At 55.1% G+C, this 18,252-nt stretch overlaps 1 protein-coding gene across 2 annotated transcripts; it reads right to left on the bottom strand.

Moving 5' to 3' along the window:
• Positions 1-539: 539 nt before the first annotated feature.
• PMM1 (phosphomannomutase 1) lies at positions 540-10,415 on the bottom strand. 2 transcript variants are annotated; one of them, XM_004771239.1, is made up of 8 exons: positions 10,224-10,415; positions 7,064-7,181; positions 5,924-6,000; positions 5,706-5,797; positions 5,392-5,491; positions 2,287-2,362; positions 1,450-1,565; positions 540-1,071 (listed from the first exon to the last, which is right to left on the bottom strand). In XM_004771239.1, exons 1-8 carry the CDS (start codon positions 10,308-10,310, stop codon positions 949-951), a joined length of 789 nt encoding a protein of 262 aa, XP_004771296.1. In that variant the 5' UTR covers positions 10,311-10,415; the 3' UTR covers positions 540-948. The 2 variants fall into 2 exon arrangements, with proteins under 2 accessions (XP_004771296.1, XP_004771297.1); XM_004771240.3 differs by having other exon boundaries at positions 1,467-1,565.
• Positions 10,416-18,252: the final 7,837 nt, after the last annotated feature.

Genomic DNA, 18,252 nt, shown 5'->3' with positions numbered 1-18,252 from the left:
CCCAAGGACTTGCCCCAGAGGAACAAGGACTCCCTGGCTTCCTTGGCAGAAGGTTTATGGGTACAGGTTAACTCCTGGGAGCCCCCAAGCCTCCCTCCTTTGAGCAGACCCCCCGTTTTTAGGCACTAGCCAGGACAGAAGATGTGGTAATATCAGCACCAGGGCTGCCTGGGAGGCAGGGGGCGGCTGTGCCCCTCCAAACCCATGCCCCACAGTGTCCAAACCACCTGGACCCCCTCCCAACCCCCATCCTTCCTAACACTGGCAATAAACCCTCAACTGTGACTCCACCTGGCCCAGAGCTGCCTCCGTCTGTGGGTCCTGGGGCAGGCGCCTGGGGAGAGTACCCCAAACTTAACCTGTTTTAGGGCTTCAGTGGCCCATTGTCAAGTGGGTCGAAGACTTCCTGTGTGACCCGGCAGGGGGTCGGGGAGTCCCTGCCAGCTCTGCCTCCGCTCCCTCACCTGCCAAGGGGTGGCTGGGACATCCGTGGCTTATGATGGGCGCCAATTACGCATTCAGACAGAGCCGACACCATACCTTGTTCCAGGAACTTTAATGTTTGAGAGAAAGTTCTGGCAAATACGCACCTTCCCCGGTGCACTGCACCCTGCCTGGGACAGGCAAACTGGGTGGGCTCTATCTCGTGCCAACATTAGCACAGGCCTACTTGCAGCGTAGACCGAAATCTGTCCTGTTCACAAGTACAAGCAGCAGCTGTGATGGTGGAGGACCGAGCCGGTCCCCCCAGGAGCTGACTAGCTGCGGACGGTTGTCCGTGCGGACCCTGGCCCTGTCAAGGGAGGCCTTGGAGCAGGTCATAGGCAGGCATCCTGAGCCACGGGAGGAGGGGCCTGGCATCCCCCAACCCCCACCATCGGGGCCAGGGGCTCTCTTTAGGCCTGGGGGGAGCTCTCTGAAGTCCCTACGAGCAGGCATGGGCCCTGGTCACGCCTCATGCGCGGTCTCTGGGAAAAAGATCTCACGGCATCGCTGTACAGTATCCTGCGGAGAGACCACGCTGTGGCCGACGGTCCGGGGGTCAGCGTAGATCTCGAAGTCATTCCCACCCTGCGCACAAGGGAGGGCAGGAAGGCACTTATGTAGGTGGTGCCTGGAGGAGGTTCCCAGGGCTGAGGCCCAGCATGTGCCCTGCCACAGGGTCCCCTCCCCACACTGGCTCCTGCAGAGCTGCCTCTCCTCCAGCCCCCCTCAGAACCACCCAGAACCCCACCTTCTCAGCCTTCACCAGATCTGCCCTGACTTGCTGTGTGACATGAGACAAGCGTCCAGGCAGCTCTAGCCCCAGCCTTCCAATCTGTGTAATGGGGCTGAGGAACACTGGCTGTTCTCCAGGGGTCTCCTGAGGGAGGTTTCTGTTCCCCTGTGTCCTGGCCTTGACCTGGGGGTGACTTGGAGTGGAATACACCTGGGCTGAGCCATACTCACGGGGCTGGTCTCGTTACCAAAGAAGTGGATGGTGTCGAAGCTGTCCTGGTCCAGGCTGTCCAGACAGTAGCGCTTGTCCCAGCCCTCAGGGAAGACATCGAAGCTGATCATGCCGCCTGTGGGGGGTGGCAGACGAGGCTAACAGTGGCGTGGCCCACGGGGTGGACTTGGCCAAGATCCTGCATTTATGCCTACATAGAGCCAGGCACAGGGCCTGGAAGCCTCAGGCTCCTCACTGAGAGCTGTGATCCTGGCGGGCAGAACAGGTGATGAACAGGCCAGGCCACCTCAGGGTAGTGGGGTAGAGAGCCGGAAGCTCCCCCACACAGCGCTGCGGGGGAGACCTCTCTGGGAGGGAACACTGAGCTAAGGCCTGAGCCAGAGCGCCAACTGCAGGGAACCCAAGGCGAAGAAGGGCACCGTGTGTTCTAGTACCAGAGGAGGCCAAGGGCCGTGCAGGGGCGTGGCCACGCATGTCCTGGGGTCCAGCATGGTCTGCTTTCCCGGGAGCATCCCTGGACACTGGACACTATGACAGTGGTGTTGGACAGCCAGAGCCTGAGAAGAGGCTGCTGGTGGCAGAGGTGTGAGCCGCGGTCAGATTCCAGAAACATTCTGGATGCAGGGCCCTGGGACTTGCTAGGACACTGCCCTTGGGAAGGGGTGAGGGAGATAAACACTGAACAAGACACTTTGGTTTTTTGACCTGAGCAACTGGGTGAGGCAGGGCATGGCCTGGGTTTGGGTGGGGAGGACTATGGGGCAGGAAGGCTTAGGCTGGGGCTGGCGGCCGGGCCAGGCTCTCAGACCCTCCACGGGATGAATGGAAGCACGTACCTCGAGAGAACCTCAGCCCTTTGCCAGCAAACTCTGTTTTCAGGGCTTCCACGAACTTCTCCCGGATCTTCTCCTTCTGCAGGAGGGAGGGAGCACACTCAGGCTCCCAGGGCTGCCGTGTGCCAGGCCCTGTGCCGGGCACACAACTTGCCGGGGGCTCAGAGGTCTCCAGGTGGATATCATGATCCCCACTTCACAGATGGGGAAACTGAGGCTCAGGGAATGGCTGTGCCCTGTTCAAGGTCAGCCAGCCTCAGTGGCAGAGCCAGGGCCTGAATCCAGAAAGTCAATGACTGAACTTAGGGGCGGATCCTGTCCCTGGGGGGTGTGGGCGGGGTATCTGAAGGAGGCCTTGGAGCGGGGCAGAAGAAGTTTGAGGGGATGGGCTCTGCCCAGCTCAACAAAGCAAACCAGATGCCAGAAATGAGTGTGAGGAGCCACGAGCACATGGAGCCCTGTTACTACGCGGCAGTGGCCGTGGGTACTCAGAGTAAGGTCAGCAGGATGCCAGGCACAGCCATGGGCCCAACCACATGGCGATGTGTGCCGGCTGGACACCTCTGGTGTGCAGGGGTCTGGGGAACTTGGGCAGTGCCCAGGAGGCCCCTGCTGCCCCCGACTCCTCAGGCAGGATCTTGCAAGTCTGCAGTGTATCTAGAGACTCGGACTAAGGAGACATGCACTCAAGGACCCCTGGCCTGGCCCCGCTGGGGCCACAGATGGAGGAGCCATGCAGGGCCTAGAGGGGCAGCACCTTGGCTGCTGTGCTGGGGACCAGTGCCACAGGACAGAAGGTTCATGCAGTGTGGGCTCGCTGTGCCCAAAGCAGCAGCAAGAGCCTGGAGGGACAGTCAGCTCACAGGTGGCCTGGAAGGGAGCTTGCACACATCCTGGGGGACCAAGAGCCACTGAGGATGCTGAAGCCTGGGAGTAAAGTACCTAGGACTGCATTTTAGTCAGTCCGCGCTGGGTAGGACTGGAACCGAGAGAGGCAGGCAGTGGCCAACAGTTTGGGACCTGAAGTGGGCCAGGGAGGACATGAGCTATAAGGCCAGATATGGCCGAATCTGAGATAAAGGCAGGCCTCCTGGGTTCCAGGCCTGGCTGTGTGACTGTGGGCAAGTCGCCTGACTTCTCTGAGCCTGTTTCCTGAGCTAAAGGATGGAGAGGTAATGAATGAATCCTACCTCCCTCCCTCTCCTAACAAGCAGAAAGGTGGGATGTGAGACCCCTGCCTACTGTGGCCTTACCTTCCCAGCAGGCAAATGGTCCCCCAGGGAGGCCAGAGTTCCCACCAGAGGCCACTTTGTGGGCCCACAGTTAGAGTTAATGGGGCCCCAGGCGACCCAGAAGGGGTATACTTCCTGTCTTTGGAGAAAGAGCCCTGTGTGTCAAGTCTAGCCTTAGCAAGAACCAGCACTGTGATCTTGAGCTAGTCAGCCTATGGCCCCAGTGTCCTCGTCTAAGGAAAGGGGCTACCTGCCCTTGGGATCCGAAGGACTGAAGAAGAAGAAAAGAAGAAAAGAAATGGGATCCTGGCTGGTGTAGGTCACACAGGCCAGGGAGTCTGTGCCTTCCCCTCAGACCGGAAGGGGGAGAACAAGAGCCAGAGAGACAAGAAAAGACCCTGGAAGCTGCTGGAAGGGTTAGTGTGTGCCAAACTTCCAACTCGCCCGGTCGGTAGCCCATGGGATGTAACTGTGCTCACCCCCACTTTACAGATGTGCAAACAGAGGCACACAGTAGCTAGCAAAGCCCCCGGCTGCTTGGCAAGCAGGAGGTGGAGCTGGCATTGGAAACTGGGTGGCCTGAGTAGGGGCCACCTCTCAGTATGTGAGTGGGAGGGGTTCTCTGCCAATGGTCAGTCTTCACCACCCCAAAAGGAAAAGTCTCCGTGCCCATGGGCAGTGTCTCCCCTGAGCCTTGGGACATGGACTGGGATGAGGTGGGGGTCAGTGAACATCCGAGAGTCCCACCCACCCTCGAGGAAACCTCAGCCACCTCCTATGGGACCTTGGCAAGTCATTTCCCCTCTCTGAGCCTCAGTTTCCTCATTCATAAAATGGGACACCACCACCTGTTTCATTCACTCAGAAACGATTTCTCGAGCACTTGCTACGTGTTGGGCACATGCCAAGCTGGCCCTTAAGGAGCTTACAGCTTCCGCGGGGGAGACAGACAGTATCCGCGATTTGGAAAGTAGGTTGAGAGAGTGTACTAGAGGGTGGCGACGGCTGCCCGGGGAGAAGCAGGACAGGAAGGGAGCAGGGGCAGGGGCAGGGGCGCCAGGTTGGATGGAGTGAGAAAGGGACACCCGAGCAGAGGTGGCAGGGATGGGGGAGAGCCCAAGCACAGCCCTGAAGCCGTCTCCATCTCCACCTGCGCCTGCAGAATCCCCAAGGAGGACGTGGCTGGAGCAGAGACCGCGAAGGCCAGACACGGCCAGACACGGGCCAGTGGCGAGAGGCTTGGCTGGCCTTACTCCTGAGAAGGCAGGGTGGGCGGTGCAGATGACACACAAAATGCAAGGCAAGGTTTAGCAGAGGCGCGCGTACCGGAAGACGAGAGAAGTATCAGTATGTTCTAGGAACAGATGCACAGAAAGCTGAAAGGTGGGTGCGGGCTGGGCAGACCCCTCAGGGCTCAGGGCACCAGAGGAGGGGCTGGGGCACTGCCAATTGGCAAGGGGAGCGTTGGAAGCACTGTAAGCAGGACGTCGGGGGAGCTGACAGGCTTTAGAAGGTTCTCAGTGGCATCGCTGGAGAACAGACTGGCAGGGGGTTATGGGGGGAGACACACACAGGTGAACAGATCTGAGGCCACTCGAGAGGCTGGCCCCCACGTGGGCGGAAGGTAGAAATGATGCCCTTGGCTTAGGCAAGTGATGGCTGCTGATGCCAGTGACCAAGGGAAGGAAACCAGCCACACAGGAAAGACATGGAGTGCCTAGACCATGGCTCGGGATGGGTGTCCCAGAGGGTATTGGTTGAATCAGAACTCCCACCCCCGACCCCCGCACTGATCCATCTTGCTAAGGAGAAAGAAAGGCTCAGAGAGGCTGAGTGGCCAAGGTCTGAGAGCCTAAGGCTGCGCGGCGGGGGCTACCTTGTCCAGCTCGGAGAACTCGATCCGCTCCTCCAGGGTGCAGCTCCGGCCGATGGGCGAGATGTTCAGCATGCCATTCCGGAACTCGATGAAGGTTCCGCTGGCGGTACAGGGGCAGGGAGAAGGACAGCCCTGAATTCAAATCCAGCCCCATCTGGGACCTCGGCCTCCTTAGACCTCAGGTGGGACAAGAATCCACACAGCGATAAGCTGGGGCCCCAGCGCCTGCCGGTGGCATCCAGAAGACCCGGCCCTGTCCTCCCTCAGGCCTGAGACAGGGGTGGCGGGGCAGGATGCAGGCTGGGAGGGCTCACCGCTTCTTGGGCAGTCTGAGCAGGGCCATGTAGCGCAGGCAGAAGTTGATCAAGTCCTGCAGCAGCTCCTCCCCGAGATGGTTCTGGATGGTCTGGGCAAGGAACGCGGGGCTCTGAGGGCAGCGGGCACAGTGCCCTCCCCCAGCCCGGGACTGAGGCATCAGAGGCTATGCCGCTATGGAAAAGTGTCGCAGGCTGAGGCCCTGAGGGGCACTGACCTGCTTGGAGAGCAGTCGTCCATGCTTATACTGCACGGTCCCATTCTCGGCAAACACATAATCAAACTTCTCGATGACTTCAGGGCACATGGAAGCGGGGAAGAAAGAAAGACTGTGAGACCAAGCCCCCAGAGCCAAGTGGAGAGATAAAGCTCACACTCCTTGGTTTCGCATTCAAAGCCCATTTGTTCCATCCGAAACCTGCTTTTCTCTGGTCTTCACCTTCAACTTTTTTTCCAAACAAGCCAGCAAGTTGGTCAACACCTCCGGGCCTTTGCACGCAGGTGCTTCTGCCTGGATCACCCTCCCCACTCCAAGATCCTGCAGCCTCGAGAGACTCCCCAGCAGAGGGCGCCATTTCTGCCATGCTCCCACAGCCACCGCGGTCCTGAGGCTCCCACCTTGTTTTATAGTTTCCATCATTATTCTGCAAGGGGGGCTGTATGGAGGAGTTTTCAGCTCTGGCTGCCACAGGAAGTGGCTGGAGGGGGCAAGAGGAGAGGCTCCGGGAGCACAGCCAGGAGGGAGCCGGACAATGGAGGGGCCCTCGAGATGCAGTGGTGGGTCCTCAGGGAGATATTTTGAGACTTGCTGATGGGATGCATGAGGGGGCAGGGGAAAAGGTAAAAGTCAGGTAAATTTTCTAGTTCATGAGCTGGTGGGATGTGCCTCAGTTGTGCTGAGACCTGGAAGTCAGCTGAGAACAGATGCTCTGGGGCTATAACAACTTCCCCGGGTGACTTCAGAATCCTCTGTTCAGTGGGATAACTGTGCCCACCCTACAGTGTGGCCATCAGGATGCAGTGAAAAGAAATCAACACATGGTCATTTTCAGTAACTGACTATGTGCACTTTAAACAGGAAACCTGAGACTCAGCAGAGAGAGCTGAGAATGTCAACTACTCCAGGGCAAGATCCTGCCTGCTTTGTTCCCTGCCCTTTCTCCAAAGCCTGCCACAGTGCCAGGCACATGGCCGGAGCTCCCTGTGAGTCCGTGAGGGAGCTATCAGACTGTTTCCTCTATTCCCTCTGCCCCACAGAAGCGGGGCTGGGTCTTTGAAGGCGCAAGGGATCGGGGACCTTCCGAACTCCCCCCACCCCCATCTGGACTGTGGAGCCGGCTCTGGGTGCTCCTCCTACCTTCGTCCCCATCTCCCAGCTGCTCGGCAATCTTAGAGTAGTCGGAGCCGCCCACCACACCGATCTGTACCCTACTACGCAGCTTCTGCAGGAAGGCAGCCACCTCAGGGTCAATTTTCTGCAGGGGAGTGGGGAAAGCACAAGATTTCTGGCTGTTAGCAGGTCTGGGACCTCACTCAACCCACACACAGTGCTCAAGGGGGCCCATGTTCCATCTGAATCTGAGGTAGCTCAAGGTTAGAACCCAGACCTCAAAAGGAGACCTCATAGATTCAAACTCTCGCTCAAGTCCCTCAATTGCAGATGGTTCTCGGGCAACTGGCTTTGCTTTCTCTGCCTTAGTGACTGTCCCATCTGTAAAATGGGGATCACAGTAGCAACCGCTGGAGGTGGTCCGTGCTAAGATTAAATGAGATAGTGCATCCCGATTGCTTGGAAACAAACAAGCAATTCGATGTTAACTAATCATGTGAAGATTCCCCAAGGAAATGAAAACTAATGAGTTACACTCCACGTTTTCAGGTTCCCGGCTATTTAAAGCCGACAATACCTGTAGGGAAATGACTTTGTCAAATTCTGCCACTGAGAGTGTAAACTGGTGCAGCCCCTTTGTAGGGCAATTTTGCAAGAGAGCTTAAAATGCATTCACCCCGTCCTCCAGAATTTCCACTTCTCTTGCCTGGGTGTATATGGAGGTTCACTGAGGTGTGGTTTATCATAGTGAAAACCTGCAAACAACTCCTAAGCTTGCTGACCCGAGAAGGGAAACACTTGCTCTGAAATGGTGCCCTGTGGTTACAGAGCAAGGCAGGCCTGTGCTTCCAACAGGCAACAGTCCCTAAGACATGCTGTTAACTGTCCAAAACAGGTAGCTCAGCACAGAGTTTACCTGAGACACACTCTCTCTCTCTCTGTCCCTCCCCCTGCTTTCTCTCTCTCAAATAAATAAACAAATCTTAAAAAAAAAAAAAAGGCAAGTTACAGAAAGGCACACACAGTATGACACTATTCATAAAAAAAAGGCGGGGTGGGGGGTGAGTGCCTGGGTGGCTCAGTTGTTAAGCATCAGCCTTCGGCTCAGGTCATGGTCTCAGGGTCCTGGGATGGAGCCCTGCATCAGGCTCCCTGCTCAGCAGTGGTGGTGGTGGTGGTGGACAACGGAAATTGCTTCTTCCTCTCCCTCTGCCCCTGCCCCTGGTTGCGGGGGAGGGAGGGCTGCTTCTCCCTCTTCCCTCTGCCCCTGGTTGTGCACTCTCGCTCTCTCAAATAAATAAATAAAACCTTAAAAAAGAAAAAAAAGGCCACAAAAACTGCTTAATATTTGTTCTGAGTAAACAGATCTAGACAAAGGTCTGGAAGGAAATCACAGGACCGGTAACAACCTTTCTTTGGGGTGGAGGTGGGTCTGGGATCCTGACGTGGTCAGAAGGGACTTTAGCATCTCTGTTACGTTTTCATTCTTCACAAGAGAATGTGTTTGTGAATACGTATATAATTAAAAATTAGCTTTTAGGGCACCTGGGTGGCTCAGTAGTTAAGCGTCTGCCTTCAGCCCAGGTCATGATCCCAGAGTCCTGGGATCGAGCCCCACATGGGGGCTCTCCGCTCAGCAGAGAGCCTGCTTCTCCCTCTCCCACTCCCCCTGCTTGTGTTCCCTATCTCGCTGTGTCTCTATCAAATAATAAATAAAATCTCTAAAAAAAATTAGCTTTTATTTATTTATTTATTTATTTAAGTAATCTCTGTACCATGTGGGGCTAGAACTTAGGAACCCCAGATCTAGTCACATGATCTTTCGACGGAGTCCGCAGGGTTCCCTGGTAATTAACTTTCAAGAGCACTAAGGACAGAGCTTGGCATTAACAGGTGGCCAGCAATAACACACGTCCGGGCTGGTGGGTCAGTGGAGCAAAGGGTCAAAGGGAGGGGTTGGAGCTGTGCCTTAGACCTTGCCACCCCCCTCCACGGTCATCTTTCTCCCATCCCTGAGGACCCTGGGAGCTACTGGCAGTGATGAAGTTCTAGAACCTAGGTGAGGTTTGGTGGGCTGAGGTCCGGCCTGAGGGATGCTACACATATGGAGGGGAAAGGGTGAAGAGGGGGTGCAAGGCGCCAGCTTTTGCTTTGTCCTCAGCCAGCCTCCTGCTCCCTCATCAGCAGTAGAGCAGCCTGACCTCTCCCTGTGTTCCCAGAGCCTAATCCAAGGGAAGGGGGTGCCATTTAGGACCTAAGAGGGGAGGCTAAGACCTGGCTTCCCATCAGCCTCTGCCTTGCAACCCAGCCCTACGGGTCCCTGCTCTAGGGGATCCCAGTTGTCCCTTATGGCCTGGCTGGAGGGTGGAACAGCCTCAGGGCTGTCCAGAAAGAGGCCTGCTTATTTACTACCCAGCTGGTGAGAATCGGTCTAGGGGCTCATCTAGGGTGAGATCCAAAGCTAGAAACACTGAGCGCCGGGCAGAATTTGGAGGATCAACACAGCGACAAGTCTTCAGAAGAGTGGTCCTCCCACCCTCCCTGGGCCACGACACCTTCACAGTGACCAGACCAGGCCCAGTGACTCTCACCTCCGGGTGGGCGGAGCCCAAAACTCCTCCGGGGAGGTACAGGAGCCCTCCCTGCCTCCATAACTGAGGGTGGGAGGTGAAGTGGCAGAGGAGCTTGAGAAAATCAGACCTAGGCCCGGGCCTGGAAAGGTCAGGTGGGCTGGCTTCACGACTCCCGGACTCTCACTAGATAGCGACTCTGATGCTCGGGTGCGCGCCGAACCCTGTCTAGAATCCTGGGCTCAGATGCCAGTTTCGGGCTACAGGTGCGTCCTAGAGGCGGGACCCCGGGCTGGGGAGGCGGGGGCGTCCGGGGACCAGGCCTCAGCAAGGCGAAGCCTGAGCGGGGGTAGGGAAGCCAGGTCCCCGCTCGCAGTCTCCTCCCTCCAGAATCCCACCCGCTCCGACGCTCCCGGGCAGAAGGGGGGCGCAGACACTCGCGGGCTGCGACATGGGGGGCCGGGGCCGCATCACTCCCAGCGGGTGGCCCTGGGGCGTCAGGGACCAGGGACCGCTGCATCCCACACTCCGTCCTGGGGTGTCCAGCGTCACCACTTTCGGCCTCTGAGCGTCCGCGTGACACTCCCGACGGCAGCTGCTGAACGTCGGGGCCTTACCTGGCGAGCCGGCGTCAGGGTCCCGTCCACATCAAACAGGCAGAGGACGCGCTCCTTCCTGCGGGCGCCCTCAGCGGAGACCGCCATGGCTGCAACTCCGCGCGCGCGCGGCCGAGGCCAGAGATGCGGCCGCCACAGCCGCTTGGGAAAGAGGCTAGACCAGGCGGGGCCTGGGAGGGGCGGGGCCACGCGGCCCGCCGGCGGGTGCCAAACCGGGAAGGGGCGTGGTCAGGGCGTGATCTCGGCGGGAGAGGGACAGCCCGGACGGGGCAGAGGCGGGGCCTGAGCTGACTCAGGGAGGCTGGTTCTGATTGCACCGGGAGGGGAGGGGGCGTGGCTTGGGGCGGAGCTGAGCGCGGCGGGTTGGTCGGACTGTTTCAAACCAGACGGAGGCGGGGCCTGGGCCCGGGCCCGGCGGGAAGTGATACAACCCGGAAGAGAGGAGCGGGGCCAGAGTCGCTCCTTCGCGGGAAGATTCTGATTGCATCGATGGACAAGGGGCTGGACGGGGGCGGAGCCTCAAACTCCGCAGTGCAGTGCAGTGCAGGGCGGGGCAGGGCGGGGCAGGACGGGGCGGGGGCGGGTCTCAAAGAACCTGTGCAGTCTCGGACTCGCCCAGCTTGCCATCATCTGTGACGCACCCGCCTGTTGCTAATGCCTTTGCCCTACAATTCTCAAGCCTTAAGTAATCACCTGATGTCCTTTGCTCAGGCTCTGGACTTTGCCAGATGGCCTTCGCCGATTCTTACTCCTCTGCTGTCATTGTGTCCACCCCATGAGGCCCCGTTCATGGTCCACCTCCTTTGGGAAACCTTCCTGGACCCCTCTGATGAGGGAGCAGGAGGCTGGCTGAGGACAAAGCAAGAGCTGGCACCTTGCACCCCCCCCCCCTTCATCCGCTCCCCTCCATAGGTGTAGCATTCCTCAGGCACCCCTGACTGCCATAAAATGATAAATAGTTAACTTGCTGAGATCACAATCCTGCAAGACAGGAGTCTCCCTTGGTTTGCAAATGTCCTTGAGATTACAACAAAGAAGTTACCTTATCAATAGCCCAATTTCCAAAGACACAGAACTCAGTTCCTCAAGCCTAATGTTACCCTCCCCTCCATAAAAACCGAAGGAGGTGGAGGTAGAAGGAAAAGTAAATAAAGTTAAATTTCTTCTAAACCTAAATCTCATTAACAAGGATGCTTGATAGCAGGAATGTAACATTCCACCAGACTCCCAATTGTCTTTAAACCTAAATCTCATTAACAGGGATGCTTGATAGCAGGAATGTAACATTCCACCAGGAGACTCTCAATTGTCTTTACTTGATAGTAACTAAGCCTTCAATATCCTGATAGTATTCTTTGCCCCAATAGCCCTTCTGAATACCCCTTTGTCCTCACCTACCCAACTCCTGCGTATATAACCAACCACCCCTCACAACCCGGGGCAGCAGCAGCTCTTCCTGCCCACGGGTCCTGTCCCCGTGCTTTAATAAACCACCATTTTGCACCAAAGATGTCTCAAGAATTCTTTCTTGGTCATCGGCTCCGGACCTCAGCCCACCAAACCTCACCTAGGTTCTAGAACTTCATCACCTCTGTTCACTATTTAACATCACATTGACTTTACGGTTAGTTCTAGGTTTTCTTCCCCCTTCACCCCTACGTGACTTTGGACAAGTCACTTCACCTCTCTGAGGCTCTGCGTCTCCACCTATAAAAAGGGAAGACTACCACTTACTTTGAATGGTTGTTGTGGCACCTACAAAGAAATAATAAATGAAAAAGAGTCCACATAGTACCCGGCACACAGCAGACCTACTCCAAAGGAGAATTTCTACAGATGTACTTGGTATCGTTCCTGATTAAACAGCTAATGGGTCAGCAAACATTTTAAAAATGAGCAGACCTTTGAGCCAGCAATTTAACTTGTCAAAAATAAGGGAAAATTTGGTGATTGGTTAACTTAATTACGATCCATTTATGAGATGAAGTGTCATGAAGCCATAAAACCTGCGTTGTAGAATATTTAACATGGAAAGAGCATTAAAATGGAAAGTAGCAGGCCGTCCCCGGGGATTGGTATCACGGTGAATTTTAACGTTTTTCTCCCCTCAGAAATGCATCGACTGCAGCTTCCTTTTCTCCAGGACTCTTTTTTTTGGGGTGTGGGGGGCTTCCTTCCATACTGCCAGAGCCCAGCCCACCCCTGCTCCCCTCTGTGCTCCCCGGGGGGTGTCATTCAGCTTGACCGGATGCCTGGACGGGCATCTTTGCTGTACCTGCCACTCTTGCCCTGACGCCTGTGATCAGCCCCGGCAGTTTTGGTCACGCAAAGACACACATCCACACACCTATGAGTGGCACGTCAGTGCACCATCCTTTGCTAGTTGGGTTTTGTTTTTCTATTTTTGTCTCAGTAGCTGCAGTGGCCTGGGAAGATCATGGAAGGCAGAATCAGGAGAAGTGTAATTTGGTCCCTGGTAACTGTAAGGACTTGGACCGGTCACCTGTCCTGACCTGTTTCTTTTCTTTTTTTTTTTTTTTTTTTTTTAAAGATTTTATTTATTTATTTGACAGACAGATCACGAGCAGGCAGAGAGGCAGGCAGAGAGAGAGAGAGGAGGAAGCAGGCTCCCTGCTGAGCAGAGAGCCCGATGCGGGACTCGATCCCAGGACCCTGAGATCATGACCCGAGCCGAAGGCAGCGGCTTAACCCACTGAGCCACCCAGGCGCCCGTGTCCTGACCTGTTTCTTAATCTGTATAATGGAGATGTAATCGGCACCTGCTATGACTATGAACAGTGAGACAGTAGTGATGCAGTAGTAGGCAAGCAAGCTAAGGACAGGCACAAGTTGACATCGCGCAACCCAACCCCCCCCACACCCCCAGCAGTGGGGCAGTGGGATATGCCATTCACATTCACATTCCTCCAGGAAACTTACAACTATTCTCATGTTAATGTTTTACTAGAGGGAAAACAACTTACCTTGATAATAGCAAGGACTGCAGTATCCTGATGGTCCTCTTTAAGCAACGAAAATCCTTTTGGATACCTCCCTTTTCTCCCTTTTTCCTTACCCCCAACTCCCAAGTAGAGAATCAGCCAGCCCTCGCAACCCTAGTATAGCGCCTCTTTCTGCCCAAGGGTCCTGTGCCCGTGCTTTAATATAATCACCTTATTGCACCAAAGACATCTCAAGAACTCTTGGCTGTCGCCTCCCGACCTCACCTACATTCCAAAACTCCATTAACAGTAACTGTTATTTCCTGATCCCTAGACTGTGCGCTAGGCACCACACTGGGCACTCGACCACGTATCTTCTTCATTCTCAGAGCAGCTGTAGAAGGTAATATTGTTGTTGCAAGATTTATTTTCCTTTGGTGCCCATGGTCCTCGGTCAACACCGCTTTGAAGAATGAAGACGTAGACCAGACGAAGAGTGGTGGGCAGCAACGCCAAGTTTATTGAGCTCCTGAGGAGGGAGCAGACCCAAGAGGGTTGCCACCAGACTTTCTTAAGTCTAGGGGTTTTCATGGGCTTGTTCATGGGATGGTTTGTGTTTTTGTTTTAAGATTTTATCATTTGCCAGGGGTAGAGAGAGAGAAAACAAGCAGGCAGAGTGGCAGCCAGAAGCAGAGAGAGAAGCAGGTTCCCCGCTGACCAAGGAGCCAGATGGGGGACTGGATCCTAGGACTCTGGATCATGACCTGAGCCAAAGGCAGCGCCTTAACCTACTGAGCCACCCAGGTCTCCCCAGGACGGGCTGTTTTAATCTGACTAATCCTCCCCGTGCCTGTCACCCAATCAGGTTTTTTTTTTTTTTTTTTTTAAAGATTTTTATTTATTTGACAGAGAGAGTTCACAAGTAGATGGAGAGGCAGGTAGAGAGAGAAAGAGAGAGAGAGAGAAGCAGGCTCCCCGCTGAGCAGAGAGCCCGATGCGGGACTCGATCCCAGGACCCTGAGATCATGACCTGAGCCGAAGGCAAGCGGCCCAACCCACTGAGCCACCCAGGCGCCCATACCCAATCAGGTTTTTGTCATTTATCTGTCATGTGGAAAAGGGTGGAGGGCTCCTTGCTGGGTGGGTGTAGAATCCTTTTAAGGGTGGTTTCCTCTTAGGGCAGGAGGTTTGGCGGGGAGCCTTGACCCTGTGGGCTTTTCTTCCAATAATCCTTCATCGCTGTCTCCACTTGGTGTAGAAAAACAAAAGGGTGGGCGCCTGGGTGGCTCAGTGGGTTGGGCCGCTGCCTTCGGCTCGGGTCATGATCTCAGGGTCCTGGGATCGAGTCCTGCATCGGGCTCTCTGCTCAGTGGGGAGCCTGCTTCCTCCTCTCTCTCTCTCTCTGCCTGCCTCTCTGCCTACTTGTGATCTCTCTCTGTCAAATAAATAAATAAAATGTTTAAAAATAAAAAGATAAAATAAATGGCATTTTAATTTAATGTTTAACAATATTTTTAAAAATCAAAATTAATGCAAAAGAATCCATGATGAGCAGAATATGAGAAAAAAATTTAAAAGACAGGATCAACAGGGGTATCTGGGTGGCACAGTTGGTTGTGCCTCTGACTCTTGGTTTCCGGTCAGGTTGTGATCTTGGATCCATCAGATCCAGCCCCAAGCTGACATCGTGCTGAGCGCAGAGCCTGCCTGAGATTCTCTCTCCCTCTCCTTTCCACTTGTGCTCAAATAAATGCACAAATCTTAAAAAAAAAAAAAAAAAAAAAAAAAAAAGGACTGGATCAGTAATTGTGCCCTGCCGAGGAGCCATATTCAAGCTGGGCAAAAGAAAAAAAAAAATCTGCCTTTTTTTCCCAAGCCCTGTGCCAGAGTTTGGTTCATTCATTAAACAAATGCATTGCGCTACATGCTGTTCTCAGTTCTGGGAACACTGTAGAGAACAAAACAAGGGCCCTGCCCTCAAAAAGCTTTTGTTTTCTGTTGGGATACAGACAGCAAACAGAATCATCTGCATGGGAAGGGAAACCCAACTCGTTCTCCTACCTGTCCTGTTCCTCCTGCTCCATCTGGATCTGGTCCCTGGGACTCTGGGCACTGGCAGGACCTGAAACCCCCTGCCAGGGTCCAGGAGTGTAGAGCCGGTGGGTGGGGCTGGAGTGTTGAGATTAGTCTCTCCTATCTCACAGCCAATACCTGTTCCATTGCCCAAGAATTCCTAAGAACTGATTGAATGCAGATACCCGGGCTCCGCCCCCGCGGCTGGGATCCAGAAGCCGTAGGAGGGGGCTTCACAGGTTTTGCCTCCTGTAGATTGGGTCCACAGCAATAGCACACCTGTGCCTTAGACGTGCAGTGAACTAGTTTCCTTACAAATAAATACCTTCCACAGTCTTTTTCTGAATTCTCGTCTCAACCAGAGGGAGTGGCCCTTGTGGCCACCAGTGTGTCCCTTTGAGAGGCTTGTCCCTGGCAACTGGTACTCAGGTGGGGCCCTGGAGTGGCCCTAGGGAGAGGGAGGAGTAGGACTGGGGGAACTGGGACTAGAAAGACCATCCAGAAAGCATTTCCAGAGCACCAAAGGAAGCCAGGCCTAAAGACAGGGGGCCTGAGACCCTAACCCAGAAGGTTCCTGCTCAGGAAGGCAGGCTCTGACTCTGTGGCGCCAGGCATCTGACTGAGGTTTGGAGATTAGTGCACCTTCCATATCTGGTTTGGACACTGTGGCTCCTACCCTGGGTGTTTCACTTACTTTTGCCCAAAACCCTTGGAGGTGAGTACCCTTATGTCAATTTCTAGAGGTCAATACTGACACTAGGGAGGTGAAGCTGGCTTTCTAGGACCACAGTGTAACCAGGATTCACATTCCGTTGTTCCTCTAAAGCTTGTGCATTTCCCTGCCCCCTTGCTGGAAGGCCAACTATCAGTGCGTACTGAGTATAGTGGGTATGGACCCTCTTTCTCCCTGCCTGGAGTGTGACTTTTCAAGGGTTGCAGTGCCAGCCTGTGGGGCAGTCTTGGTGTGGTGTGTATATAGTCAGACAGCTCCTGGGGCTGCCCCGACACAGCCCGAGGGTGACCTTGGGCAGGTCCTTCCCAATGTCTGAGCCTGTTCCTCATTTACAAATGGGCCACCAGTGCCTGCCTCCCCAAGCAGTCAGGAAGATGAGGGGCACAGGAAAGGAGATGTGCTACGAGAGGCTCTGCAAAGAACAGTCCGGGCTGGGTGCTGGTTCTAATTCCCTCTGGGTTCAGGGGCAGCAGGAGGCTGGGGGAGATTGTGGATGTTGGCTTTTTCCCTCCCTATTTCAAAATGTCTGCTGGGCTTATATTATTTTCACAATAAACAGTGCATGGAATTTAAACAAGTGGAAGGGCGCATGCTCAGAGGTGTTTATGGAGGGGGTGGAGAGCTGTGGCTGGCTTGGCACTAGGTCCCCTTGGGGCCAAAGCCAGTGGGGACAGGGATGACACTGCCCCACCTGGAGGTGGGGGGTAAGGGCGGCAGCCCTCCCCACGCCCACACCAGGATCAGCGCCCAGCCCCGGGACTGAGGGCTTGGCGATTCACTCCTCATCTCTGGAACCAGACGCAGGGAGAGGAGTCCCCACTGGGAGGGGTGGCAGAGACTATCTGAGCCACAGTCTTCATTCTAAGAATGAATGAAGAAGAAGCTGAGGCCCAGAGAGGGGGAGGCCTTCATTAAGGGTTATTTGAGTCAGAGACCTGTATCCAAATCCAGGGTTTTTTAAGACCTGACCTCCCCTTGAATGTTGGCTCTCCAGGAGATGCTGCCTCTTTGCCAGGTCCTGTGCTGGACACCGTGCTCCCAGGTGATCAGAGCCAGGCCCTACCCCTGGAGGGTGCCCTTGCTAGTGGGAGTGCGCCAGGAAGCGGAGGAGAGTCCACTCTGGGGTGGGGAAAAATCAGGACAGTTTTGTAGAAGAAACGCTGGAGCTGGGCCTTTAGCTCCAAGTAAGGGACAGCTCTGCAGACAGGTGGGGAGAGGTGCCCCGATCCGGCAAACTGTAACTGAAGGAGGGGTTGGAAAGCACTTGTAGTGCTAGGGCCCTGTACTTGCTGCAGGGTATGGGGGTTGGAGAGGCCCAGGGTCTGAGAAGGGTCTTGATGGGGTACCTGGTTGGCTCAGTGAATTAAACATCAACCTCTGATTTTGGCTCAGTTCATGGTCTTGGGGTTGTGAGATCGAGGCCTGTGTCGCTGTCTGTGCTGGGTGTAGCGCCGGCTTGGGATTCTCGCTCTTCTTCTCCCTCTGCTCCTCCACGGCGCCCCCTGGTGCCCATCTCTCTCCCTGCAGCGTGACCTTGTAGGGGCTCTCTCCAGGGGCGGCATGGGGGCGGGGCGGGGGGAGTCTGTGGAGCAGAGATCTCTGCAGGGGACTCTGGGGCTCCCAGGCAACCCTTCAGACCAGAACCAGTCCCACAACCCCCGCCCCCTTCCAAAGGAGCTGGGCTCCATGGTCAAGGCGCTCGCATTCAGAGATATACCAGGCCCCTCCTGGGTTCTCTGCTGCCCTCTCAGGCCAGAGCCCCTCTGAGCTTGAGGAACCATGGGTCTCATGGTCCAACCCGCCAGCCTGGGTGGACATCCTCCTCCACCATCTTCCCACGCCGGGGCAGGTCCTGCCCCCACGAGTGGCCTACTCTTACCTACTGGTTCCCTCAAGCTTTGGGGAACTTTGCTGGAATGTCCACTCCTTAGAGCTTCCTCCATCCAATACCACCACCAGGCACCCTCTCTCCCTTCTCAATGGTTCTCCTCCTACCTTCCGGGGCCTTACAGGTCCTCACGACATGCTGGGAGAGAACAAAGGCAGGCAGCACAGAGCAGGTCCTCAAACCCACAGAAACATGGGCAGAGATGTTCACAAAATCCAGTGTCCCGTAGGATGACGGAATCTCGGATGACTCTTTCCTCTCGTCTTTGTACTTTCTTTTTTTTTTTTTTTAATTAATTTTTTTTTTAAAGATTTTATTTATTTATTTATTTGACAGAGAGAAATCACAAGTAGATGGAGAGGCAGACAGAGAGAGACAGAGGGAAGCAGGCTC

This window comes from Mustela putorius, unplaced genomic scaffold (assembly GCF_011764305.1).
Source record: "Mustela putorius furo isolate JIRA1106 unplaced genomic scaffold, ASM1176430v1.1 tig00000738_pilon_pilon_pilon, whole genome shotgun sequence".
NCBI classification, from domain to species: domain Eukaryota; kingdom Metazoa; phylum Chordata; class Mammalia; order Carnivora; family Mustelidae; genus Mustela; species Mustela putorius.
This window is presented reverse-complemented; position numbering and strand designations above follow the sequence as displayed.